Consider the following 27,977-nt stretch of genomic DNA (forward strand, 5'->3'; position numbering starts at 1 on the left):
CGGGTCATAGAGAGAGAAGGCTTTTCTCGTTCCTCCTGCATATGGTAATAGGACAGTCCAATCGGACGCGTCCCCCAATGGCGGGGACGGTACCAATGGTGTGAAAGGGGGGAAGTGTTGCCTCCAGTCTCCGTATGGTCTCCCGAAGGGCTCCTTCTGCAGGGCTTTTCTGAGCAGCAAGGAGGGACTGCCTGGGGTGTCGAGGTACGGAAGGAAGGAGACCAACAGGCGATTTTTCTTCCCCTTGTGACATTGGCAAGGAGTGGGGGTTGCTTTCCTCCTTAATGGGGGAGTTGTGTGTGCAATAAGGCTGAATGGGGGCAATGATGAAGTTGGTAAAACAGTGAAGACCAAAGAAAGTAACGGTGGGGAGGGTGCACGTTGCGCCTCTGCATGCATCTCTGATCTTGCCATAGCTCCTTCCAAGCACTTTTGGAGCAGGTTCATATTTTTTTTTATTATTATTTCATTTTGTCACAACAGTATATACAATCATCAACATAAACAATAACCCATCATGAGCGAAAAAGTATATATAAGTAAAAGTAAAAGTATGCATATAATACTATAATGAAGGGAACAATAGGACAGGAACGGTAGGCACTTTTGTGCTCTTATGCACGCCCCTTATAGTCCTCTTAGGAATGGGGTGAGGTCAATAGTAGATAGTTTTTGGTTGAAGATTTTGGGGTTTTGAGTAGAGACTATAGAGTCAAGTAGTGAGTTCCAAGCGTTAACAACTCTGTTGCAGAAGTCATATTTTCTGCAATCAAGTTTGAAGCGGTTGACATTAAGTTTGAATCTATTGTTTGCTCTTGTATTGTTGCGATTGAAGCTGAAGTAGTCTTTTACAGGAAGGATATTACAATAGATGATTCTGTCTGTTAAACGCAGATCATGTCGGAGTCGGCGGAGTTCTAAATTTTCTAATCCCAGGATTTCAAGCCTGGTGGTATAAGGTATTTTATTGTTTTCGGAGGAGCGAAGAACTCTTCTAGTAAAATATTTCTGGACTCGTTCAATAGTATTAATGTCAGAGATGTGGTACGGGTTCCAGACGGATGAGGTGTATTCAAGAATAGGTCTGGCAAATGTTTTGTATGCTCTGGTTAGTAGTGTAGAGTTTTTGGAAAAGAAGCTACGTAAAATTAGGTTTACAACTCTTAAGAGCTTTTTTTGCTATATAGTTGCAGTGGGCTTTGGCATTTAGGTCATTTGATATGAAAACTCCAAGATCTTTGACAGGGAGGGGGTCGTCAGTAAGGTAATGTCCATCAAGCTTGTACTTGATGTTAGGGTTCTTTTTACCAATATGTAAGACTGAGCATTTGCTGGTTGATATTTGAAGTTGCCAAGTTTTAGACCAATTGGAAACGAAGTGAAGGTCATCTTGAAGGGTAGAAATATTGCTAGTGGTATTGAATAGTTTGACGTCTGTTTGATTTCTGCCTGCTGCATCAATTGCTGAATGGGGCATCTTCTGATGCCCAAAGGGACTGCCCCCTGCCACTCCCACAATTTGTCTCTGGATGAGTCCCTGTTCTGGCTTTGCATTCCACCAGTTTAGGCTGCCTGCATCCCTCCTTCCTGGAGCTGCACGCAACAAAACGTCCTGCTTCCTCCTTATACAACCTTGGTTGTTAACCTGAGCCACTTTTAAGATGTGTGGATTCTGGGAATTGAAGTCCACGCATTTCCCCCTCCCCAAAACAAACAAACAAACAAACAAACAAACTCTGGTATCTTAATTGCTGTTGAATGGTGTAACAGGGCTACAATTGGAACGGCTTGTTTCTACTGTAGCAAGAGAATTTTATAAAATATAAAGTTCATTTATTTTTTATTTTATTATTTATTTTGTCGTGCACTAATTAGGTAATATATATAAGTAAAAGCATGAATTGAATACGTAAAGTGGATACAATTAAATTATTGATTAAATTATTAAATTATCAAATTATTGAATTAAATTATCCTCTGAAACCAGAGCTGGACATGTCAATTTCCAGATTTCGTTTTGTGTGTAACTTTTTCTGTTTTTTTGTGTTTTTTTTGAATTTATATCCCGCCCTTCTCCGAAGACTCAGGGCGGCTTACATTGTGTAAGGCAATAGTCTCATCCTATTTGTATATTTATATACAAAGTCAACTTATTGCCCCCCCCAACAATCTGGGTCCTCCTTGTTTAAAAGAAAATGATGATTTTTTGTTTTGTTTTTGGGGATTGGAAGAGAAGGTTCTGATGGATCAATTATTGATATATTTTTATATGTTACCCCCCTCTTTTTTTTTGAGAGGGTTCATCTACCTACCAGGGAGATGTCCCAAAAGTGTTTTTTTCCAGGACAACCATGACCTGGATGACTGAGAATCTCCATAGATATTTACCAGGGAGATGGTGTTTTTTTTCCTCCTGCTTGTTTTAATCAGAGGTGGGTTTCAGCAGGTTCTGACCAGTTCTGGAGAACCGGTAGCGGAAATTTTGAGTGGTTAAAATTCTGACTGGCCCTGCCCCCAACTATTCTCTGCCTCCCGAGTCTCAGCTGATCAGGAGGAAATGGGGATTTTTGCAGTAACCTTCCCCTGGAGTGGGGTGGGAATGGAGATTTTGCAGTATCCTTCCCCCCAGGATTGTGGAGGGAATGAGGATTTTGCAATATCCTTCCCCTGGATTGGGGAGGGAATGGAGAATTTACAGTACCTTCCCCTGCCATGCCCACCAAGCCACACCCACCAAGCCACACCCACAGAACTGGTAGTAAAAAAAAAAATTGAAACCCACCACTGGGGTTACCTAACCATTTATGGTCTTTTTCTTCCCTTCCACCACCTCCATCTTCCCTTTGGCTTGAAGGATGGCAGCTCGACGTGTGATAAAAGCGGTCTTGGTGGATCTGAGTGGTACGCTTCATATAGAAGACTCAGCTGTGCCAGGAGCCCAGGAAGCGCTTAAAAAGCAAGTTATTTTTTTCCATTGAAGGATGGGCGGGAAAGTGACAATTTTGCAAATTCCATTTCTTAGCTGAGAAGATGCTTTTGCATCCAGGGGTTGAAATGCTCCCATTTCGGACCGGATCGCCCGACTCCGTTGCCAGCTCCGACTACAACAAAAACTTACAAAACAGGCATTGAGTTCCTGTCGTGCTTTTTGCAATGGTCACTGAGCACATGTGACAGTCAAACTTGGAGGTTGTAAGTGCAGACCCATTCTGTGCTATGGGCTGTGATTTGTCGAAAACTAATTATTGCTTAACATAGTGTAAGCCACCCTGAGTCTTCGGAGAAGGGCGGGATATAAATGCAAAAAAAACCAAAAAAACCAAAAAACTAGGGGTATGTGTATGGGGGTCCTTGATGCTCTCTGAGCTTGGTGGTTTTCTTGCAGACGTTTCTTTACCAACTTGTTGTGTCTCGTCCGATCTCACCACCACAGCCGGGGTCTGCTTATCTGCTTCCGAACGCTGAAGAATGTCCTAGCATGCTTCCTGGCCCCAGCCCTGGCTCCATGCCCAGACAGGCTGAAGAGGAGGAAATACCTCCAGCCCCCAGCTCTGGCTCCATGCCCAGGCAAATGGAGCAACTACACCCCTCCCCCTCCTCCACAGCATGTGAGCCTGAGGAAGGTCAATTACCAACTGCTGCAGACTGGAGTGACCCTCGCTTCAGGAGAATTGATAGGCGGCGGCGACAGAAGGAAGGGAGGGGCAGGCCTGGATAAGTGCTGAGTCATGGAGCCACACCCCATGGCCTATATAAAGGACCTGCTTTCTGGCATTCTCTGAGTCAGGCAAAGTCTAAACATATCTTGCTGAAGTCACTTTCTGGTCTCCTGCCTGCCCTGAGGACTTTGCTAGGACTTTGGCAGAGCTGCAGAGGCACGCCTGATTCGGATTTCCCTGACCCGGCCGTCAGCGGAGGAGTGGGACACGACACAACTAGGTAACATCATCAGAGCTAGAAGGGAGGGGAGAGAGGGAGGGGCAGAACTCTGGGATCCTTGATGCTCTCTCAGCTTGGTGGTTTTCTTGCAGACATTTCATCACCAAGCTAGGTAATATCATTGGTGCTAAAAGGGAGTGGAAATTGCTCTCTTTTTATATACAAGTGGCTTGCCTTGTCAGTGTTGGCGGGAGAATTCTTTGTAGTTTCTTCATTAAGGCAACCACTTGAATATGAAGAAGAAGCAAACCCGCCTCCCTTCTAACACTGATGATGTTACCTAGTTTGGTAATAAAACGTCTGCAAAAAAAACTAACAACCACCAATCTCAGAAAGCACCGAGGACCTCACAGCTCAACCCTGAGCTACAAATATTCTCTTCTGTCGTAAATAAGTGTTTTTAGCAAAACCTTTGTACCGTAATAGGTACTGTAGGGTTCGAATCCCTAGTTTTTTTTAAAATTTATTTACATTTATATCCCGCCCTTCTCCGAAGACTCAGGGCGGCTTACAGTGTATAAGGCAATAGTCTCATTCTATTTGTATATTTACAAAGTCAACTTATTGCCCCCCCAACAATCTGGGTCCTCATTTTACCTGCCTCATAAAGGATGGAAGGCTGAGTCAACCTTGGGCCTGGTGGGGCTTGAACCTGCAGTAATTGCAGGCTGCTGTGTTCTAATAACAGGCTTCTTACCAGCCTGAGCTACCATGGTCCTCTGGTTCACCCCGTGTAACGGGGTGAGCTCCCGTTACTTGTCCCAGCTTCTGCCAACCTAGCAGTTTCGAAAGCACGTAAAAATGCAAGTAGAAAAAATAGGGACCACCTTTGGTGGGAAGGTAACAGCGTTCCGTGCGCCTTCGGCGTTGAGTCATGCCGGCCACATGACCACGGAGACGTCTTCGGACAGCGCTGGCTCTTCGGCTTCGAAACGGAGATGAGCACCATCTCCTAGAGTCGGGAACAACCATTAGAACTTTGGATCGGGGTTGTAAGTCCCTTTTTTCAACTTCAAACTGACACTAAGCCACCAGTTGGAAGTCAAGGACCGCCTGTATTGTAAGTACAGGTAGCTCTTGACTTAAACGGACAGAATTGAGCCCAAAATCTCTACTGTTATCCAAGACGTTTGTTAAATAGGTTGTGCCCATTTTACGACCTTTCTTGCCACTGCTGTTAAGTGAATCACCACCGTCGATAAGTTAGACATACGGTTGTTAAGTGTTGTGGTCCGCCAGCAGCCTGCGGAGCTGGCAACCGAGTCGGACAGCGATGAGGCTGAGGTGAGGCCAGGACCATCGGGAAGTGAGGTGCGGACTCCAGAGCCTCCAGAGACTGATAGTAGTGAGGCAGAGGAATAGGAAGGGCCTGTTTCTAATGCACGCATGAGAAGAGCTGCCAGAAGGCAAGAGCAGCTCAAGCAGAGAGGACAACTCGGGAGTAGGGTCAAGAGATGATTGGCCCCTCCCATAAGGCTTAAAAAAAGACCAGCACCGGTGTTTCAGCTTTGCCGGAAAACAACGTTGTAGCTGCGTCTTCTGCTCCGTCTTCTGCTTCGTATATGTCTTTGTTTTTGTGGCTTCTGGACATTTGCCAGGAAGGGCCTTTGGCAGTTTGACTAATTGGACTAAGGTTTGTGAGATAACTGAAGTATTTGTGTTTGGGAGGCATTTGTTTTACTTTGAGTTGAACGATGAATTGAACGTTGAATGAATTACTTCATTCCCAGCTGTTCGAATAAAGTTTGTTTTTTCACGGACTAAGTCTATTACTAGCTACTTGGGCCTGGGTCACAACAGAAACCTTCCATTCCAAGTGTCTAAGCCAGATTTTTCTTCATTTAATCTTTGAATAATTTCAAAAGATTTGAGGGGACACAGAGTGCAGTTTGGAACACTAACCATGGCCTCCTTCTCTCATACATCCTGGGTCAAAGCATTTTTTTCCCCTCCCTTGTTTTTTGAAAGTAATGAAGTAATGAAGTAATTCCCAGCTGTTCAAATAGTTTTTTTGTTTTTCCACGGACTAAGTTTATTACTACCTACTTGGGCCTGGGTCACAACATTAAGTGAAATCTGGCTTCCCTGTTGATTTTGCTTGTCCAAAGGTTGCAAAAAGGGAATCGCATTACGATCTTTTGCAAGATCGTAAAACGGGGCCAAACTTGGGTGACGAATGCCTCACTTATTAGCAGCATACATTTTTGGCCTCCGTTGTGGTCGTACTGGCGAGGACTACCCGTGGTAGGATTACACACAAAAGTACTTCTGTGATCAAAACCCCGTCCGCCTTCTCTGTTTCTCCCGGCCAGGTTGCGCTCTGCTCCCGTGACCATCCGGTTTGTGACGAACACAACAAAGGAGTGCAAGCAAGACTTGCTCGAGAGGCTGAAGAAACTGGAGTTTGACATTAAGGAAGACGAGATCTTCACGTCTCTGACGGCAGCCCGAAATTTGTTGGAGCAGAAAAAGGTTCGGCCGTTGTTGATGGTGGAGGAAAATGCTTTGCACGATTTTACAGGTATTTGATTGATGGATTGATTGAATTTATATGGCTGCCTGTTCGCTCAGGGCGACTCAAAGCGGCTTATGTCGTGTCCCACTCCTCCGCTGACGGCCGGGTCAGGGAAATCCGAATCAGGTGTGCCTCTGCAGCTCTGCCAAAGTCCTAGCAAAGTCCTCAGGGCAGGCAGGAGACCAGTAAGTGACTTCAGCAAGATATGTTTAGACTTTGCCTGACTCAGAGAATGCCAGAAAGCAGGTCCTTTACATAGGCCATGGGGTGTGGCTCTATGACTCAGCACTTATCCAGGCCTGCCCCTCCCTTCCTTCTGTTGCCTCCGTCTATCAAGTCTTCTGACGCGAGGGTCACTCCAGTCTGCAGCTGTTGGCAATTGACCTCCCTCAGGCTCACATGCTGTGGAGGAGGGGGAGGGGTCTAGTTGCTCCGTTTGCCTGGGCATGGAGCCAGAGCTGGGGGCTGGAGATACTTCCTCCTCTTCAGCCTGTCTGGGCATGGAGCCAGGGCTGGGGCTGGGAGGCATACTAGGACATTCCTCCGTGTTCGGAAGCAGATAAGAAGGCCCCGGCTGTGGTGAGATCGGACGAGACACAACAGCTTACAGAATATAAAACCACATTTAAAACAATTAAAAACTAACAGAGTCAAATAAATTAATATAGTACAATATAACAAAATGAAGGTATCTGTCAGGCGTGCCTCCTTTCAAAACTCAAGAAAGAAAACCCTCAACTCCATTATTTGTAGAGAAAGGTACTTTTACTGAGAATGAACTGAATGCATCACAAGTAAAGCAAGCTCTGGGCAATAGGTGTGGTTTACACATAGAAGTTCTCACATTGATCCCTCCTTCCTCCAAAGTTCAAGCAGTCTTGTCCAATTCACCTTCTTCTCAGGTGCCACGTGAGGATCACCTCCAGATGGCTTCATCCCGCACGGATAGGTAGGTGTTCTGTCCCCCCTCGCCTCCGTCCAAGCGATGGCTTAATTAGCCGGCACTATCAGCTCTGGCAGCAAACCAGCGAGTATCTGCCAAGTGACTCTGTTATCTCCGTTGAGGCCGATGAGTCGCCCATGAACAAACAGTAGGAGTTGATTTGCCTGCTACGAAGAGGCATAGCAGCTCTCGCTGGTTTTATATCCTGTGGGGTGTGGCTCCATGACTCAGCACTTCCTAGGCCTGCCCCACCCCCCCGCTTCTGTTGTTCCTGCCTCTCCTGCCTATGAAACCTAGGGTCCAGCCAGGCCTGATTGCCATCAGCTGGGTCTGGAGGCGTGGCCGGGGGGGGGGAGAGTCAGGGACGGAGGCCTTGTTATCTCCTCCACCTGGCCTGCCTCTGGCTCCTGGAGCTGAGCCAGGGAAACCGGTGCTCCCAAGGTAAGTCCTGATGGCTCTTCCCCTCACTTTCCAAGGCACTTTCTGGCAGGGGGCCCGGCTCGGGGGGGGGGGCGCAGACACAACACTAGGTTTCGTTTCTACAGATAAGTTTCGTTTCAGCCCAAACTGGCCAAACTCCCCCCTCCCTCCAATATTATGACAGCCGAAGCAGCTAGACCCCAGTCAGGAATACATTACCCACTACCATGTGCCTATCACTAAAATACAGTAATAAAACAATAAAACAATTAACTGGCAATAGTAAAACCACAAATGTAGTGTGCGGAGGCTGACAGTATCCTAATATAACTCCTGGCATAAGTATAGAATTATATCAGCGGTGAAATCAGGCGGGATCTATCTGGCTCGCGCGAACCAGTAGCGCTGGCAGCAGGAGGCTCCGCCCACCCACCGGGATGTCATTATGTCCCATTTTTGACCCTCTGCGCATGCGCAGAGGCACGCACACAGTCATTACCAAACTGGTAACAAAGGTAAGTCGTTTCACCGCTGAATTATATCTATACATATGTTGTGTCTTGCCCGCTCTCACCGCAGCCGGGGTCTTCTTATCTGCTTCCGAACGCTGAAGAATGTCCTAGTATGCCTCCCGGCCCCAGCCCTGGCTCCATGCCCAGACAGGCTGAGGAGGAGGGGGCACCTCCCGGCCCCAGCCCTGGCTCCATGCCCAGACAGGCTGCGGAGGAGGGAGCACCTCCTGGCCCCAGCCCTGGCTCCATGCCCAGGCAAACGGAGCAACTAGACCCCTCCCCCTCCCCCACAGCATGTGAGCCTGAGGGAGGTTTATTACCAACAGCTGCCGACTGGAGTGACCCTCGCATCAGAAGACTGGATAGGCGGAGGCAACAGAAGGAAGGGAGGGGCAGGCCTTAATGAGTGCTGAGTCATGGAGCCACACCCGATGGCCTATATAAAGGATCTGCTTTCTGGCATTCTCTGAGTCAGGCAAAGTCTAAACATATCTTGCTGAAGTCACTTACTGGTCTCCTGCCTGCTCTGAGGACTTTGCTAGGACTTTGGGCAGAGCTGCAGAGGCAAGCCTGATTCGGATTTCCCTGACCCGGCCATCATCGGAGGAGTGGGACACGACAACATACAAAGGATGTAGGAATGATTTATCCATTGCTGTACTATAATGGGAGCCAGTTTAAGGCCGCAGGCTGGTAGCCGGGAGACTGTGAGTTCTAGTCCTGTCTTGGATTCGAAACCAGCTGGGTGCCAAGTGCCAAGCAACCGACTTTTGAACCCGTGTCCATTTTGATCCCGTGTCCATGGGAAAGCTGCAACGGTCGTAAGGGTGAAAACCGGTCCTAAGTCACTTTCTTCAGTGCTGTTGTAACTTTGATTGGTCCCTAAACGAACGGTTGTGAGTTGAGGACTGCAGATAGTCCTTGATTTACAACCGTTCGTTTAGTGACCGTTCAAAGTTAACAGTGGGACTGAAAAATGTGACTTACGACCGTTTTTCACCGTTACGACCTTTGTAAACATCCCCCGGGTGACGTGATCAAAATTCAGATGGTCAACAACTGGTTCATATTTATGACGGTTGCTGTGCCGGGGGGGTCCTATGATCCCCTTTTGCGACCTTCCCACAAGCAAAAGCAATGGGGAAGCCAGATTCACTTAACAACCATGGTTCTAATTTAACAACTGCAGTGACTCACTTAACAACTGTGGTAAGAAAGGTCGTCACGTGGGGCAAAACTCGCTTAACAAATGTCTCATTTAAGGACAGAAATTTTCGGCTCAATGATCGTTAAGTATGGTAAGTATTTCAATGCTGAAATGGTGGTTGTGATTTAGGGAAAAGCCTTAAGAGGGTTTTTTATGGCTGCTGCTTTGGCTCCAGCCCCATGATAGTTGCTTCGGTTGACTTCGTTTTCACACCAGAGTTTGTATCTTGCTAAATATCGTATTTTTCGGACTATAAGGTGCACCGGAGTATAAGACGCACCTATGTTTCGAAGACGAAAAGAAGAAAAAAAATAGTTTTTGGCCTCCACACGTCCGGTTTCTGTCCTCCCCAGCCCCCAGGAGCACTTTGCAGGCCTCCCAAACCCTCCACACGTCCCGTTTTTGCCCTCCCCAGCCCCCAGGAGCACTCTGCAGGCCTCCCAAACCCCCATGCATCTCATTTTGCCTCCCAGCCCCAGGAGCACTTTGCAGGCTCCAAACCCCCCATGCATCTCATTTTTGCCCTCCCCAGCCCCCAGGAGCACTCTGCAGGCCTCCCAAACCCTCCACACGTCCCGTTTTTGCCCTCCCCAGCCCCCAGGAGCACTCTGCAGGCCTCCAAACCCCCCATGCATCTCATTTTTGCCCTCCCCAGCCCCCAGGAGCACTCTGCAGGCCTCCCAAACCCTCCACACGTCCCGTTTTTGCCCTCCCCAGCCCCCAGGAGCACTCTGCAGGCCTCCCAAACCCTCCACACGTCCTGCTTTTGCCAAAAACTGGCCCATTTTTGGCGAAAACAGGATGTGTGGGTGGGGGTTCGGGAAGCCAAAAATAGGGCCGTATTTGGTCTGTAAGACGTACAAACATGTCCACCCACCGTTTTTTATGGGGGGGAGTGCATCTTATAGTCCAAAAAATACGGTACTTTCTTCCAGTTTTGGCATAGGTGAACAAGCATCTGGTCAGTGTACGACATTGAAACATCTTAATGTACGGGAGATTTAAAAGTTTAGTTCTATCAGATTGCGTTTCCTGTCTTTAGATCAATTCTGTGTCGAATCCCATTCGGTCGTGACTCTTCCTTCTCTTCACCTAAAATGCTTTATATGCATTTTTTACGTGTGTTTGTGTGTGTGTGTGTGTGTGTGTGTGTCCAGTAGTTTTAAGTACGATGAAAGATGTTTAAGCCCCTGTTAGTAACTACTATGGAATTATTCTTGGATAATCTTCGTTTAAGATAGCTCGCCGCCAGATGAACATAATCTATCCTTTGCTTAATGGAGCCAGATGCTTCCAGGGAGTGTTACAAAGTAAGTCAAGTAAATGCATAAAATCCACATTGGAGTATTTCTCATTGCTGCACTTCCATTTTTGCCTTTCGTAAGGACACCTTCTCTTTAAAAGAATATCCTGGGCCTATCCTGAGACTCTAGAAAGGGTGCAGAGAAGAGCAACAAAGATGCTTAGGGGACTGGAGGCTAAAATATATGAAGAACGGTTGCGGGAACTGGGTATGTCTAGTTTATGTCAGGGTTCCAAGGCTCTGAGGCTTGAGGTTCCTCAAAGTTCCATTTTATTAGAGGTGTCACATTGGCACATCTGGGAAAACCCGAAACTGAAAGCTTCCAGGTTTTCCACACCCAGTTGACAGTTCACAGCCCTGCCCCACATCCACAAGTTCATCACATTGTCCAATCAACTCTTCACACTCAATTGGATACAATCTTCAGGCAGTCTCCATCAGTCGCAGGCAAAAGTCCTTGAATACGGAATGTTGTTATGACTAACTTTCTACCGCTCCAGCAACAACCCCCTCCCAATTTCCCCAGCTAAAATATGTGGCAGTTAAGAAGCAAAAAGAAAATTGCCTTCCAAAACTGACAGTTTAATGAAAAGAAGGACTAGGGGAGACATGATAGCAGTTTTCCAATATCTCAGGGGCTGCCACAAAGAAGAGGGAGTCAAGCTATTCTCCAAAGCACTTGAGGGCAGGAGAAGAAGCAATGGGTGGAAACTAATCAAGGAGAGAAGCAACTTAGAACTAAGGAGAAATTTCCTGACAGTTGGAACAATTAATCAGTGGAACAACTTGCCTGCAGAAGTTGTGAATGCTCCAACACTGGAAATTTTTAAGAAAATGTTGGATAACCATTTGTCTGAAGTGGTGCAGGGTTTCCTGCCTGGGCAGGGGGTTGGACTAGAAGGCCTCCAAGGTCCGTTTCAACTCTGTTATTCTATTCTATTCTATTCTATTCTATTCTATTCTATTCTATTCTATTCTATTCTATTCTATTCTATTCTATTCTATTCTATTCTATTCTATTCTATTCTTCCAATTTTCAGATGCTGACAAATATCTGACCATAAGTTTGGGGACCCAGATTGTTGGGGGCAATAAGTTGACTTTGTATATAATATACAAAATGGATGAAGACTATTGCTTAACATAGTGTAAGCCGCCCTGAGTCTTTGGAGAAGGGCGGGATATAAATGCAAATAAAAAATATATATGCTGAACCTCCCTGAGGTTCGTAGTCTGCTGGAATTAGGCATTTATTGGATTTCTAAAAATCTTACCTTCATTATTTTATAAACAAATCAAGGCAGTGAACATACCGAATATGCCTTCCTCCTCCTATTTTACCCACAGCATTTCCCCACAGCAACAACCTTGTGAGGGGGATGGTCTGAGACAGAGTGATGGGCCCAAAGTCACCCAGCTAGCTTTCATGCCTGAAGCTGAACTAGAACTCACAGTCTCCAGGTGGTTGGCCTAAAGTCATCCAGCTGGCTTTTATTTGTCTAAGGTGGGCCTAGAACTCACGATCTCTGGGTGATTAGGCAAAGTCACCCAGCTGGCTTTTGGAAAGAGGAAAGCAAGGCCACCCAGGGGAATCCTTCCTTTGTAGGGACTTGGTTAGGACCTGTTTTAACAGATGTTTACATTTTCCTGTAGGTATAGACACAAGCCACCCGAATGCTGTAGTAATTGGGTTGGCTCCTGACCAGTTCAACTATCAAACTATGAACAGAGCTTTCAGGTAAACAGGAATAAATCCCTTCCTGCTTGAATTGTTCACGTGGGTACCTGCTCTCCAACTTGCTGGGTACTACAGTGGGTTCTCATCAGGGGTGAAATGTTCCCGGTTCTGACCAGATATGGCGATCCGGTAGCGATCGTGGCCGCTGGTTCGTCAATCCGGTAGCAATGGCGGAGCAAAGCTTCGATTACCCACCCAGGTTTGACCCTGTGGCTCCTGAGGACATGGACAGGTTGTTGGGTAGGTTGAATGCCACCACGTGTTTACTGGACCCGTGCCCCTCCTGGTTGGTGCTGGCCACTCAGGAGGTGACACGAGGCTGGCTCCAGGCAATTACGAGCGCTTCCTTGGTGGAGGGAGTCTTCCCAGCCGCCTTAAAAGAGGCGGTGGTGAGACCCCTCCTCAAGAAGCCTTCCCTGGACCCGGCTGCTTTAGGTAATTATCGTCCGGTCTCCAACCTTCGCTTCGCGGCGAAGGTTGTAGAGAGTATGGTGGCATATCAGTTTCCCTTACACCTGGAGGAAACTGTCTATCTAGACCCGTTCCAGTCCGGTTTCCGGCCCGGTTACAGCACTGAGACGGCTTTGGTCGCGTTGGTGGATGATCTCTGGAGGGCCAGGGATAGGGGTTGTTCCTCTGCCCTGGTCCTATTAGACCTCTCAGCGGCTTTCGATACCATCGACCATGGTATCCTGCTGCGCCCGGTTGGGGGATTGGGAGTGGGAGGCACCGTTTATCGGTGGTTCTCCTCCTATCTCTCCGATCGGTCGCAGACGGTGTTGACAGGGGCAGAGGTCGGCTCCGGGCGCCTCACTTGTGGGGTGCCGCGGGGTCGATCCTCTCGCCTTCTGTTCAACATCTATATGAAGCCGCTGGGTGAGATCATCAGTGGCTTCGGTGTGAGGTACCAGCTGTCGCTGATGACACCCAGCTGTACTTTTCCACACGGGCCACCCCAATGAAGCTATCGAACTGCTGTCCCGGTGTCTGGAAGCCGTCACGGGTCTGGATGGGGAGAAACAGGCTCAAGCTCAATCCCTCCAAGACAGAGTGGCTGTGGATGCGGCATCCCGGTACAGTCAGCTGAGTCCACGGCTGACTGTCGGGGCGAGTCACTGGCCCCGATGGAGAGGGTGCGCAACTTGGGCGTCCTCCTGGATGAGCGGCTGTCTTTTGAAGATCATTTGGCCGTCTCCAGGAGAGCTTTTACCAGGTTCGCCTGGTGCGCCAGTTCGCCTTTCTGAACCGGGATGCCTATGCACGGTCACTCACGCCCTCGTGACGTCTCGCCTGGATTACTGCAATGCTCTCTACATGGGGCTCCCTTGAAGGGCATCCGGAGACTGCAGTTAGTTCAGAATGCGGCTGCGCGGGTTATAGAGGAGCCCTCGTGGCTCCCGTATGACACCTATCCTGCGCAGACTGCACTGGCTACCTGTGGCCTTCCGGGTGCGCTTCAAGGTTTTGGTAACCACCTTTAAAGCGCTCCATGGCATAGGGCCGGGTTACTTACGGGACCGTCTACTGCTACCGAATACCTCTCACCGGCCCGTGCGCTCTCACAGAGAGGGACTCCTCAGGGTGCCGTCAGCTAGGCAGTGTCGTCTGGTGACGCCCAGGGGAAGGGCCTTCTCTGTGGGGGCTCCCACCCTCTGGAACGGACTCCCCCCAGGACTCCGTCAACTTTCAGACCTCCGAACCTTCCGTCGCGAGCTTAAAACACACCTATTTATCTGCGCAGGACTGGACTAATTTTTAAATTTTATAGGGGTTTTAATTGGTTTTAATAGTTATACTATTTTTAATCATTTGGCTTTTTGAATAAGTTTCTTAATGGTTTTCTTAATTTGTATATATATGTTTTTTATTTGCCTGTGAACCGCCCTGAGTCCTTCGGGAGATAGGGCGGTATACAAATACGAATAATAAATAATAAATAGGTGTCATTACTTCCTAGTTTTAACCTGAAAGTAATGTGTTTTTTACATTCTGCGCATGTTCTCAAAATGGCAATGTGGCCTAGCTGTTTCTTCTTCCATTGTGAACTGTATGTCGGGGGGAGGGCGGATCTGATACAGTGGTGGGTTTCAAATTTTTATCCAAAAGGCCTTTATGTCCTTACAAGTCCACCAAATGTGAAAATATGTAGCGTCATCACAATTACATCTCCAACATTTTGCTTGCATTTCTGGATACATACACGATATTTTTTTAGGATCTAGATGCCATCTATAAAACATTTTATAAAAATTTTCCCTCAGATTCTGTGCCTGCGTGAATTTAACATTTCTAACCCAAATTTTTTCCCACGTTTCCAATAATATTGGCTCCTGAAAATTTTGTGCCCACTTTATCATACAGTCCTTTACCAAGTCCCTTTCAGAATCTATTTCAAGTAACACATTATACAATCTCTTTATATGCTCCTGAGACTGATTTCTAATTTGCTTTACCAAATTTCCCTCGTTCTGCTCTATACCAATTTTCTGATCTCCCTTCCATCTAGCATGTAATTGCTCATATTGAAACCAAGTATAATTTTTCCCTTCCTCTCTTAATACTTGCAGAGATTTTAACTGCAAATTACCTCTTTCAGTATACAAAAGATCTTTATATGTAATCATTTCCTGATTCTGTTCTATGTTTATATTTTCTACTGTATGTCTAGGACTTGCCCATATAGGAACCTTATAATTTAGTTTATAAGAGTATTTTTCCAAACACATGAAGGGCATTTCTTAGCACATGATTTTTAAAGGCCTTATCCACTTTTTGTCATAAATTAAATATGCATGCCATCCATATAACAAATCATAACCTTCTATATTCAAAATTCTGTCCTCTGTTAAATTAAACCAATCACTTATTGCAGAGAGCAGCTGCTTCATAATATAATTTAAAATTAGGCATTTTAAACCTCCCTTTCCGAGAATCTTGAATTATTTTCATTTTAACCCTAGCTTTTTTACCTTCCCATATAAATTTGTTAATTCCCTTCTGCCATTCCTCAAGATTCTTATCTTTCTTAATTATTGGTATCATCTGAAAGAGGAATAAAAATCTAGGTAAAACATTCATTTTAATAGCAGCAATTCTCCCCAGCAAAGATAATTGCAATTTTTTCCAAACAATCAACTCCTTCTGAACTTTTTGCCATAAAACCTCATAGTTATTCTTATACAATTTCACATTTGACGTAATATAAACCCTAAGTACTTAACCTTCTTTACAATTTCAAATCCTGTTACTTCCTCTAGTTTTTCTTTCTGTTGTCTGGCCATATTTTTATTATCACTTTTGTCTTTTTCTGATTTACCTTAAACCCTGAGACATTCCCATATTGATCAATTATTTCCAACAAAGATTTACTAGAATTTATAGGGTTTGTTAAAGTAATCACCAAATCATCTGCAAAAGCTCTTAACTTATATTCATACTGTCTAACTCTAATTCCCTCTATCTCCTTTACTTCTCGTATTTTATCCAATAATGGTTCTAGAGTTAAAATAAACAATAATGGTGATAAAGGACATCCCTGTCTTGTTCCTTTCGCAATCTTAAAAGGTTCTGTTAAGCTACCATTGATTATAATCTGTGCTGTTTGCTCTTGATTTATTAGTCTAATTATTCTTAAAAAACCATCTCCAAATTGCATCTTTTCTATTAATTTAAATAAAAAATCCCAATGCAATCGATCAAAAGCTTTCTCTGCATCGAGAAAAATAAATGCTGCTGGAATAAAATTTTTCTTTTCTAAGTACTCCAGTAAATTAACAATCTGCCTAACATTATTCCTCATCTGTCTCCCTTTTATAAATCCAGATTGATCATTATGAATTCTTCGCTGCAGAATCAACATTAATCTATTAGCTATTATTTTAACAAAAATCTTATAATCATTATTTAAAAGTGAGATTGGCCTATAATTCCCAGGTTTAGAACAATCCTGTTCCTCTTTTGGTATCAATGAAATAAAGGAGGTTCTCCATGAGGGGGGAATTCCCCCTCCTAGTTGTATCTGATTAAATAATTCCTTAAGTGGACCTAACATCTCATCCTGTAAATTCCTATAATAACTAACTGTGAGCCCATCCGTACCAGGAGTTTTCCCCATTTTTAATTGTTTAATTACCAAAATAATTTCTTCCGAGGTTATAGGCCGATTCAGTTCATCCGTTTGTTCTAAAGTTAAATTTTTAACCTTATATTCCTTCAAATAATTATCAATATCCCTATTCAATATATTATCTTTAAGATATAAATTTGTATAATATTCTAAAAAAGCTTTTTTAATTTTATCCTGTTGATATCTCTCTTTACCTTTATATTCTATTTTTCTATAGTACGTTGTTTTGTCTTTTCCTTAAAGTGTATGCTAACCACCTACCAGGTCTATTTGCATTACAAAAGTATTATGTTTGGCATATTGTATATTTGTTGCCACCTGATCAGCCATTATCATATTAAATTGATTCTGTAGTAACTTTATTGCATCTTTAAGTTTTTGATCATGTGGATTATGTATTAATAATTGTTGTTTCTTATAAATTTCCTCTTCTAAATACCTCGCTGTCTTTGTTGCTTATTTCTCTGTCTATTATTAAGATATATTAATACACCTCTCATAAAAGCTTTACTGGAGTCCCAAACCATTTCTATCGATGTTTCATTATTCAAATTATAATCAAAAAATTCTTTCATCTGCTTTTTACATTGATTTACATTATCCTGATATCTAAACAAATTTTCATTTAATCTCCAAGTTCTTCTACCCTCTTTTCCATATTGCAATTCCATCCAAACAGGACTATGATCAGACAAACATCTTGGAAATATCTTAGTTTTCTTCACCCTAAAAAGCAAATCATTAGAAATTAAAATAAAATCAATACGTGAGAAGGATTGATGCCTATCAGAAAAAAAAGTATAGTCTCTTTCCTCCAAATTCCCCAGTCTCCATACATCTCTTAACTCAAAATCTTCTATCATATCAAAAAAGGATTTAGGCAGCTTTGCATGTGCAGGTATCTTCTTGGAAGAAATTCTCTTGTCCTTTCGTGTATCTATTACTCCATTCCAATCTCCCAATATAATGCACGATTTATAATCCCATAGATTCAACTTATCATATAACATTCTATAAAATTTTTCTTGTTGCTGATTGGGTGCATATATACCAAGCAAGAGAGTCCTTTTTGTTTCTATTGTAAGTTCAATAGCAATATATCTTCCGTGAATATCTGCCTCTATTAACTTGGCTGGTATATCTTTTCTCAAATAAACCACTATGCCATGTTTTTTCTCCAAAGCTGAAGCAACAAAATGTTTACCTAACTTTGAGTTTATTAGGTACTTTTGATCTGATAATTTAATATGCGTTTCTTGTAAGCAAATAACATCATTTTAAAATTGTTTCAAATAATGAAATATTTTTCTTCTCTTCTGAGCTGAGTTCAAACCATTGACATTCCAAGTCAAGATTTTATTTGCCATTACTGGGCTGCTGAAGCCTTTGAGCAATCAACTGAAGATCGTCCTCCCGTATCTTTGGCCGTGCTCCTCCCACCGCTTCTGTAGCAGAATCCTGAACTTTACTTTGAGTTTGTTGCTCCTTTTCTTTACGCTTAAGGGCTCCCCTCGTCAGTCTTTGTTCTTGTGGTTGTTCCTCTGATGGTAACATCACTGGAATCACCTCAGCTTCCACACCCATTTGAGTCTCTTGAATTCTTTTTTCTATTATTTCTATTTCAAATTTCAGCACTGTAGAAAGAAAATCTTTGGCCTTAAGCACTGTGTCAATACGATATCTCCTTCCTTGATAATACACTGTCAAGCCAACTGGAACCTCCCATCTAAATTGAATCTGGTATTTCTTAAGTTCTTGTGTAAAAAATGTAAAGTCCTTTCTATCCCTTAACATCTTGGGAGGAATCTCTTTCAAAACCTTCAACTCCTGTTCCCCTATTTTCAAGTTTTTCTGAAAAGCAACTTGCAAAATTTGATTCCTCACTGTTCTTTTCAAAAAATAAACCACAATGTCTCTAGGAAGTTTCTTTTGCCTAGCAATCCAAGAATTAACTCTATAAATTTTGTCAATTTGATAAGCAACCTCTTGTGGATCAAGTTCAATAAATTCAGCCAGAGCTTCTGATAAAATTTTTTTTAAATCTTCCCCTTTGTCCTCATTCAAACCTCTAATTCTCAGAGCTCCTTCCATCATTCTATACTGCATCACCACCACTTGATCTTCATTTTATCCAATTTGATTTGCATTCCCCATTCTATTTTCTATTTGTTGATTTGACTGAACAATTTCTTGCACCTCCTCCTCCACCACCTCCAGTCTTTTGCCAAACCTTGAAAAGCCATCAAGATATCTTCTCTTATTTTTTATTATTCTCTTTTATTTCTTCTCTTATTTTCTCATTATTATCCATAATCTCCTTAAACCTTTCTTCAGACACTTTCCTTGCTCTTTAATCAGATCTTCTAAAGCTGGTTCAGAACCCTTCTGCCCCAGTCTTAGGTGGTTTAGTAGCCATTTCAGTTTTAAAATTCACAAAATATAAGTCTAGAAACTTCTCTTTTCCCTTTAAGTATAGGAGAGCTCAGTTCACTTCATTAAAATCCACACATAACATTTCTTATCTTCTTAGTTGCACAGACTGTTTAAATTCCATTCACTTTCACTCCCGTTCAGGCGCCATCTTTAAGAGTCAATTAAAACAAAGGAAAAAAAATTTTCTTGTTGCTGATTGGGTGCATATATACCAAGCAAGAGAGTCCTTTTGTTTCTATTGTAAGTTCAATAGCAATATATCTTCCGTGAATATCTGCCTCTATTAACTTGGCTGGTATATCTTTTCTCAAATAAACCACTATGCCATGTTTTTCTCCAAAGCTGAAGCAACAAAATGTTTACCTAACTTTGAGTTTGTTGCTCCTTTTCTTTACGCTTAAGGGCTCCCCTCGTCAGTCTTTGTTCTTGTGGTTGTTCCTCTGATGGTAACATCACTGGAATCACCTCAGCTTCCACACCCATTTGAGTCTCTTGAATTCTTTTTTCTATTATTTCTATTTCAAATTTCAGCACTGTAGAAAGAAAATCTTTGGCCTTAAGCACTGTGTCAATACGATATCTCCTTCCTTGATAATACACTGTCAAGCCAACTGGAACCTCCCATCTAAATTGAATCTGGTATTTCTTAAGTTCTTGTGTAAAAAATGTAAAGTCCTTTCTATCCCTTAACATCTTGGGAGGAATCTCTTTCAAAACCTTCAACTCCTGTTCCCCTATTTTCAAGTTTTTCTGAAAAGCAACTTGCAAAATTTGATTCCTCACTGTTCTTTTCAAAAAATAAACCACAATGTCTCTAGGAAGTTTCTTTTGCCTAGCAATCCAAGAATTAACTCTATAAATTTTGTCAATTTGATAAGCAACCTCTTGTGGATCAAGTTCAATAAATTCAGCCAGAGCTTCTGATAAAATTTTTTTTAAATCTTCCCCTTTGTCCTCATTCAAACCTCTAATTCTCAGAGCTCCTTCCATCATCCTATACTGCATCACCACCACTTGATCTTCATTTTATCCAATTTGATTTGCATTCCCCATTCTATTTTCTATTTGTTGATTTGACTGAACAATTTCTTGCACCTCCTCCTCCACCACCTCCAATCTTTTTGCCAAACCTTGAAAAACCATCAAGATATCTTCTCTTATTTTTTTATTATTCTCTTTTATTTCTTCTCTTATTTTCTCATTATTATCCATAATCTCCTTAAACCTTTCTTCAGACACTTTCCCTTGCTCTTTAATCAGATCTTCTAAAGCTGGTTCAGAACCCTTCTGCCCCAGTCTTAGGTGGTTTAGTAGCCATTTCAGTTTTAAAATTCACAAAATATAAGTCTAGAAACTTCTCTTTTCCCCTTTAAGTATAGGAGAGCTCAGTTCACTTCATTAAAATCCACACATAACATTTCTTATCTTCTTAGTTGCACAGACTGTTTGAAATTCCATTCGTCACTTTCACTCCCGTTCAGGCGCCATCTTTAAGAGTCAATTAAAACAAAGGAAAAAAAATTTTCTCTTTTTTAGAAGGTAGAAGTCAGGAAATCAAAAATACTTGCAATCCAATAATTGTCCGCTGGCACTCATTCCGTCTGCTTAAAGAGATCCATAAAGATAAGACAATTAGCAGAGATGGACACTTTCTTCTTTTCCTGCTTTTGCAGGGCGCACTGAAGTCGGAGCTTATGGCAGGAATATTTATGGGACCCGTCGACCCTTCGAAGCTCTGCTTAATTAAAACAAAGCCTCTGGGGAGGTCTACCAACATTTCCTGCTGCTCTTATCTTCCCCTTTCATCCAGGGAAAAAGATTAAAGCCGGCTTTTCCTGGCTTTACGATGTTCAGTGCGGAGCCCCTTTAATTAGGGCTCAGCGGTGGAGCCACCCGGAAGTCCGGTTTCAAATTTTTATATTACCAGTTCTGTGGGCATGGCTTTGTGGGTGTGGCTTTGTGGGCGTGGCATGACTTGGTGGGCGTGGTTTGGTGGGCGTGACAGGGGAAGGATACTGCAAAATCTCCATTCCCTCCCCACTCCAGGGGAAGGTTGCTGCAAAATCCCCATTTCCTCCCGAGCAGCTGGGACTCGGGAGGCAGAGAATAGATGGGAGCGGGGCCAGTCAGAATTTTTACTACCAGTTCTTCGAACTACTCAAAATTTCCGCTACTGGTTCTCCAGAACTGGTCAGAACCTGCTGAAACCCACCTCTGGCTGCACCTCCTGTTTAACAGGATGAGGTCTCAGTTCCTTGATCAATAAATGGAATCTTCCATGCCCACTGGATTACTTTGGGCATCCAAATGTAGTGAAGTTGAGGACTACCTGCATGCTGCAGTGGTAAAGTTCAATTTTTTTTTACTACTGTTTCTGTGGGCGTGGCTTTTTGGGCGTGGCAGGAGAAGGATATTGCAAAATCTCCATTCCCACCTCACTCCAGGGGAAGGATACTGCAAAATTCCCATTCCCACCCCACTCTGGGGCCAGCCAGAGGTGGTATTTGCCGGTTCTCCGAACTACTCAAAATTTCCCCTACCGGTTCACGGAACTGCTCAAAATTTCCGCTACCGGTTCTCGGAACTACTCAAAATTTCCGCTACCGGTTCTCGGAACTACTCAAAATTTCCACTACCAGTTCTCGGAACTGCTCAAAATTTCCGCTACCGGTTCTCGGAACAACTCAAAATTCCACTACCAGTTCTCAGAACTGCTCAAAATTTCCGCTACCAGTTCTTCAGAACCTGTCTTCAGAACCAACTGGATTTCACCCCTGGTATGCTGACATTATAAAAGCCTCAGAGCGTGCCGTAAAGCTCTATGGAGTGGTATATAACTCTAAGTGCTATTGCCATTTTTGAAGAATTCCCGCTGAATGTTCTCAGCTGCCTGGCGCTTCTAGGCCTCCCTGGATTACGTTGCAGCTCTTGTCTCCTTCCTCTTCCAAGGTTGGTGCTGGACGGGGCTCCGCTCATAGCTATCCACAAAGCAAGGTATTACAAGAAGAAAGATGGCCTTGCCCTCGGCCCAGGACCCTTTGTGACCGGCCTGGAGTATGCCACTGACCAGAAGGCCACGGTGGTGGGGAAGCCAGAGCGGACGTTCTTTCTGGAGGCCTTGCGTGGGACCAACTGTGGACCTGAGGAAGCCATCATGATTGGCGACGTGAGTCCCTTGAATGCTTTCTGGCTTGCTTGCTTGCTTGTTTATTCAGATATTTATTGGATTTTTATAGCTGCCCTTCTCAGTAAGCGACCTGGGCAGTTTAGAATTCAAAATACAGTATATACAGATTTCTTAAAACATTTAAAATGGGGACGCGGTGGCTTAGTGTGTAAGACGCTGAGCTTGTCGATTGAAAGGTCGGCAGTTCAGCAGTTCGAATCCCTAGTGCTGTTGTCTAATGGGGTGAGCTCCCGTTACTTGTCCCAGCTTCTGCCAACCTAGCAGTTCGAAAGCAGGTAAAAAATGCAAGTAGAAAAATAGGGACCACCTTTGGTGGGAAGGGAACAGCGTTCCGTGCGCCTTTAGCGTTGAGTCATGCCGACCACATGACCACGGATATGTCTTCGGACAGCGCTGGCTCTTCGGCTTCGAAACGGAGACGAGCAACGTCCCCTAGAGTCGAGAACGACTGGCACATATGTGCGAGGGGAACCTTTACCTGTACTTCAAACATTTAAAAGCTGTTAATTTTATTCAGATATTTATTGGATTTTTATAGCCGCCCTTCTCAGTAAGCGACTTGAGCAGTTTAGAATTCAAAATACGGTATATACTGATTTCTTAAAACAGTGATGGCTAACCTTTTCTGAACCAAGTGCCCAAAGTGCACATGCGCCCAAACCCCCAAAATGCAATGTGCAAGCGGCCCCTGCACATGCACCCTGCCTCCCCCCATGCATGAGCCCCACCCCCACGCATGCGCAGTAGAGAACCAAAGACCACCTGGCCAGCGGGAGTGTTGTGTCCCCCTTGCCTCCGTCCGAACGATGGCTTAATCAGCCGGCTCTTATCAGCTCTGGCAGCAAAAGAATCAGCGTCTGCCAAGAGCCCTCGATAGCTGCCAAGACGCTGGTGAGTCACAACCTTCAGCTCTAGTCAATCCATGGATTTGCCTGATACAAAGAGGCACACCAGCTCTTGCTGCCTTTTATATCCTGTGGGGTGTGGCTCCATGACTCAGCACTTCCTAGGCCTGCCCCTCCCCTGTTTCTGTCGTTCCCTTCTCTCCTGCCTACGAAACCTGGGATTGAGCCAAGCCTGATTGCTGTCAGCTGGGTCTGCAGGCGTGGCCTGGGGGGTGGAAAGAGTCAGGAGAAGGAGGCCTCGTTATCTCCTCCACCTGGCCTGCTTCTGGCTCCTGGAGCTGATCCAGGGAGGCCGGTGCTTCCGAGGTAAGTCCGGACAGCCCTTCTCCCTCACTGTCCAAATCACTTTCTGGCAGCAGGCCCGGCTCCAAGGCACTTTTGGGCATGGGGCCAGGTTCGGGGGCGGGAGCCACAACAGGGAGGCAGGCATGCATGCGCAGCAGAGCTGCACTGGGGCAACAGCTCGCATGCCATCAGAGAGGATTCTGCGTGCCATCTCTGCGTGTCATAGGTTCACCGACATGATCTTTAAAACATTTAAAAGCTGTTAATTTTTATCTGATAATGTGTAAAAGGTGCTTCTTCAAAAGGCAAATAAAGGACTTCTTTCTTTTTTCTTGGAGACGTTTCGCTTCTCATCCAAAAAGCTTTGGAAGGATTGAACTGAAGCAGCTTCTTGGATGAGAAGTGAAACGTCTTCAAGAAAAAACAAAGAAGAGTTCAGTTTAGTGGTGAAATCCAATTTTTTTTACTACCGGTTCTGTTGATGTGGCTTGGTGGGCGTAGCTTGGTGGGCATGGCAGGGGAAGGATACTGCAAAGTCTCCATTCCCACCCCACTCTGGGGCCAGCCAGAGGTGGTATTTGCTGGTTCTCCAAACTACTCAAAATTTCTGCTACTGGTTCTTCAGAACCTGTCAGAACCTGCTGGATTTCACCCCTGGTTCAGTTGCCTTTTGAAAAAGCACCTTTGGAACAACCAGAACCTGAATGACTGAGAATCTCCATAGAGAATGTATAATGTAGTTAATTAAGTACTGTGTTTCCCTGAAAATAAGACCCTGTCTTATATTTTTTGAACCCTAAAATAAGCGCTTGGCCTTATTGCCAGGCGCTCAAAAGTCCAGTTGGGCTTATTATCAGAGGATGTCTTATTTTGGGGGAAACAGGCAGGGATGAAATGTAAAAGTTGTTACTACCGGTTCTGTGGGCGTGGTTTGGTGGTGGGGGGGTAATGTGACTGGGTCGGTATGGTCACTTTTTTTTTTTACTTTTAAAAGCATTTCTTCTACAACCTCTTCAGCCGAAGAGGTTGTAGAAAAAATGCTTTTAAAGGGTTCGGACGATCCCAGCTGAGCCACACGATCATCAGAGGCTTTTGTTTTTACTTTTAAAAGCATTTTTTTGGCCAAAGAAAAAATGCTTTTAAAAGTTAAAAAAAAACCCTCTGATGATTGCGTGGCTCAGCCGGGCATGGGCGGGGCAGGGATTTTTGCTACCAGTTCTCTGAACCACCCACCACCATCGCTACCGGACTGGACGATCCGTTCCGAACCGGGAGCATTTCACCCCTGGAAAGAGGGTACATAAATTTAAGAATCAATGTAACCATTTAGCTTCTGCGAACTATTATACAATTGGATTTAACAGATGAAAGTGTCTAATTTAGACCCCAATACAGCACGAGTTCAAACTCTTTAAGTTGTCAAACAATTATTTTACCACTTCAGTGCAAAATAGGAAAAATACCACGCGTTAAGGATTATTTATGAAAGATTATTTATTAAAAACACACCCCTATTTTTTAGTTGCTTCAAGTTGCAGATTTATTTGCATTTCCATTGCATGTGCAGGACTGCAGGGATGACGTCGGGGGTGCCCAGAACGCTGGCATGCTGGGAATACTGGTGAAGACCGGTACGTAGTGATACCTGGGCGCTAAAAGAACTACACTTGAATCTAGGTTGATATATATTTCTGTTCTGCCTTACATAAAAGAATCCACGGTCAAGGAATTAGAACATTTTCCCTTAGGAAGAAAAAGAGATAGGCAGGAAGGTGCTGAGATATTTATCTAAATCATGGATGAATTGCAGGGACACCCCCTTTTTTAAAAAAATTTGCATTTATATCCCGCCCTTCTCCGAAGACTCAGGGCGGCTTACACTATGTTAGCAATAGTCTTCATCCTATTTGTATATTTATATACAAAGTCAACTTATTGCCCCCAGCAATCTGGGTCCTCATTTTACCTACCTTATAAAGGATGGAAGGCTGAGTCAACCTTGGGCCTGGTGGGACTAGAACCTGCAGTAATTGCAGGCAGCTGCTGTTAATAACAGGCTGCATTAGCAGTCTGAGCCACAGAGGCTCCTTGAAACGGATCTTGGCGATCATCTATACCAGAGGTCTCCAACCTTGGCAACTTTAAGACTTGTGGACTTCAAATCCCAGAATTGCTGGCTGAGGAATTCTGGGACTTCCAAGTCCAGAAGTCTTAAAGTTGCCAAGATTGGAGACCTCTGATCTATACCAACCTGCTACTCAATCTATACCAACCTGTTACTCCTGACTCAATGCAGGAATTGCAATACAACGGTTAACACCCATCTTTCATTTCAAGATTTCCATTGCAGGTGGCTTCTTCTGTTCTCAAGTGATCTGTTTGTACATCAGTTCTTTCAGTGTCAGGTACAAACCGTGCAGTTTTTCAGCAACTACAATCAAGCTGCAGTTGTTCGTGTCAGCTTGCTTATACACATTTGCGGAATAAGCATCCTCACCTGTAACACCTTTCTGCTGTTCCCTCGTGGGTTAACCTTCTGCAGATTTTTCCCACCTGAACTTAGCTACCTCTATAGAACAGGGGTGTGAAACTTGCAACCCGTGGGCCGGATGCGTCACGCGCTGACCACGCCCCTCCCCGGTTTAGTGAAGGAGGAAAAAGTCGGGTTACATCACGTGATGACAACATGACGCCACAAGTTTGACACCCCTGCTATAGAACGAGGAGTCCGTCTCATGGCTACTCAAGCAGTAGCTGAACGGCTGTTGCATTTCGATCAGTGTTTTTCAACCTCAGCATCTTTAAGACGAGTGGACTTCAACTCCCAGAATTCCCCATGCTGGCTGGGGAATTCTGGGAGTTGAAGTCCACCTATCTTAAAATTGCTGAGGTTGAAAATCGCTGATCTAGATACCGTGTTTCCCCCAAAATACGACCTACTCAGAAAGTCCTAGCTTGATTTGTACATGTGCACCCAATATAAGCCCTACCCCACAAATAAGCCCTAATTAAGACCCCACCCACTCCAGGGTGCACAGGTAAAAATTAAACTAGGATGGAGATGGGGGGAGTTGGAGCTGCCCTACTACTTACCTTCGGATAGTTGCAGCCAGGCTTCGCACAGCTTGGCACATTTCAGGGGTGAAATGCTACTGGTTTGCTCCGGTTCGGATGAACCGGTAGTGATAAAAACTACCGGTTCAGGCAAACCGGTAGTTTAAAAAAGCTACTGGTTCCTCCGAACCGGTATTTCCGACGATCAGCTGTGCCGTACGATTTAGCTTCGCAGAAAGCAGGATTTCCTGCTTTCTAGCTAAGCTAAACTGTGCTGCACAGCTGATCCTCCCGCCCCACTTTTCTACTTATCTTCCCAAGCCTCCTTTTGCTGTGTGCTGCACATGCTCGGCCAGCGAACCAGTAGCAAATTGGTTCGGATTTCACCACTGGCCTATTTCTTTTGCTGCAGCCAGCAAGGTTTTCCTGAAGGCCTCTGTAGCCGATAACAGAGCTCTGGATCTGTGCGAGGCCTGGCTGCACAGAAAAAGCTCCTGAAGGCCTCTGATAGTGAAAAAAGAGGCCAGGGGTGACACACGCAAGTGAGGTGTGGACGACATCCCCCCATCCTGAAAATAAGACCTGGTGCCTTTTTTCGTGGCAAAGAAAAAAAAAAAGACAGGGGAACACGGGTAGTTGTGGTCTTTGTCTCCTTGTCTGTGTTACTTCATGTTATTTACGTCACTTCATGATTTTCCGATTTGATTTTTGCGAAGATTTTTGCAGAAGGCTGACCGTCAGAGAAATCATTAAATCATAGGAAAGTAATGAGGACACACTTCATCTATTGTTTAACAGGATGAGACCTCAGTTCCTTGGTCAGTAAATAGAACCGTCCATGCCCGCTGGATTACTTTTACAAAGCTGAGTGCACCGGTGAGAACATTGAAAAATAGCGGGCACGAAATAGGGCTGCAGAAATTTGCGGTGATCTCTGGCAAAGAGATTGAGGCTAATTCTGACCGAATTACGGAAGGTAATTTCTTTCTTTCTGGTTTTGTCGTTGCAGGGAAATACCGAGATGCCGACGAAGGCAAAATTAACCCACCCCCCTACTTAACCTGCGAGAGCTTTCCCCATGCCGTGGAACACATCCTCCAGCATCTGCTCTGAAGAAGCACCGCAACTTTTGAACGTCGCCTTCCGGTGGCCACAAAATGAAATGGCCCACAGTATCCGTTGCAGAGCGTTTGGATTTTCTGGGTGCATTGCCGTTGGACTCCACCCTTTTGGGGGACTGTGATGGAATGAATGTTCTCACCGTAAACATTGCTTCCCACACCCCAGAAAGTTAATCCTGTCCAACCTTCCCGTCTTGCCTGACTCTGTGTTCTGGCCTAGGCTTCCTGATATAGTAAAAAGCATACAATTTGTCCCCAAACTCCTTTTTTTTAATGGCTTTTTAAATGG

General features: G+C 44.5%; 1 protein-coding gene across 5 annotated transcripts; it reads left to right on the top strand.

The window, feature by feature from the left end:
- HDHD2 (haloacid dehalogenase like hydrolase domain containing 2) lies at nucleotides 1–27,940 on the top strand. 5 transcript variants are annotated; one of them, XM_058171068.1, is made up of 8 exons: nucleotides 1–44; nucleotides 2,855–2,956; nucleotides 6,252–6,460; nucleotides 10,778–10,846; nucleotides 12,493–12,577; nucleotides 22,086–22,302; nucleotides 25,081–25,144; nucleotides 27,577–27,940. In XM_058171068.1, exons 2-8 carry the CDS (start codon nucleotides 2,856–2,858, stop codon nucleotides 27,678–27,680), a joined length of 849 nt encoding a protein of 282 aa, XP_058027051.1. In that variant the 5' UTR covers nucleotides 1–44; nucleotide 2,855; the 3' UTR covers nucleotides 27,681–27,940. The 5 variants fall into 5 exon arrangements, with proteins under 5 accessions (XP_058027051.1, XP_058027050.1, XP_058027054.1 ...); XM_058171067.1 differs by lacking the exon at nucleotides 1–44 and adding an exon at nucleotides 52–204; XM_058171069.1 differs by lacking the exon at nucleotides 1–44 and adding an exon at nucleotides 302–441.
- The last annotated feature ends 37 nt before the right edge of the window (nucleotides 27,941–27,977 follow it).

Source organism: Ahaetulla prasina, chromosome 2 (genome assembly GCF_028640845.1).
Source record: "Ahaetulla prasina isolate Xishuangbanna chromosome 2, ASM2864084v1, whole genome shotgun sequence".
Classification (NCBI taxonomy): Eukaryota; Metazoa; Chordata; class Lepidosauria; order Squamata; family Colubridae; genus Ahaetulla; species Ahaetulla prasina.

Bases quoted from the DNA above. Each gene is read 5' to 3' on its own strand.
- HDHD2 (XM_058171068.1), top strand. From the start codon at position 2,856: ATGGCAGCTCGACGTGTGATAAAAGCGGTCTTGGTGGATCTGAGTGGT. The intron at 22,303-25,080 runs GTGAGTCCCTTG...TTGCATGTGCAG, and splicing joins AAGCCATCATGATTGGCGAC to GACTGCAGGGATGACGTCGG. The intron at 25,145-27,576 runs GTACGTAGTGAT...TTGTCGTTGCAG, and splicing joins GGGAATACTGGTGAAGACCG to GGAAATACCGAGATGCCGAC.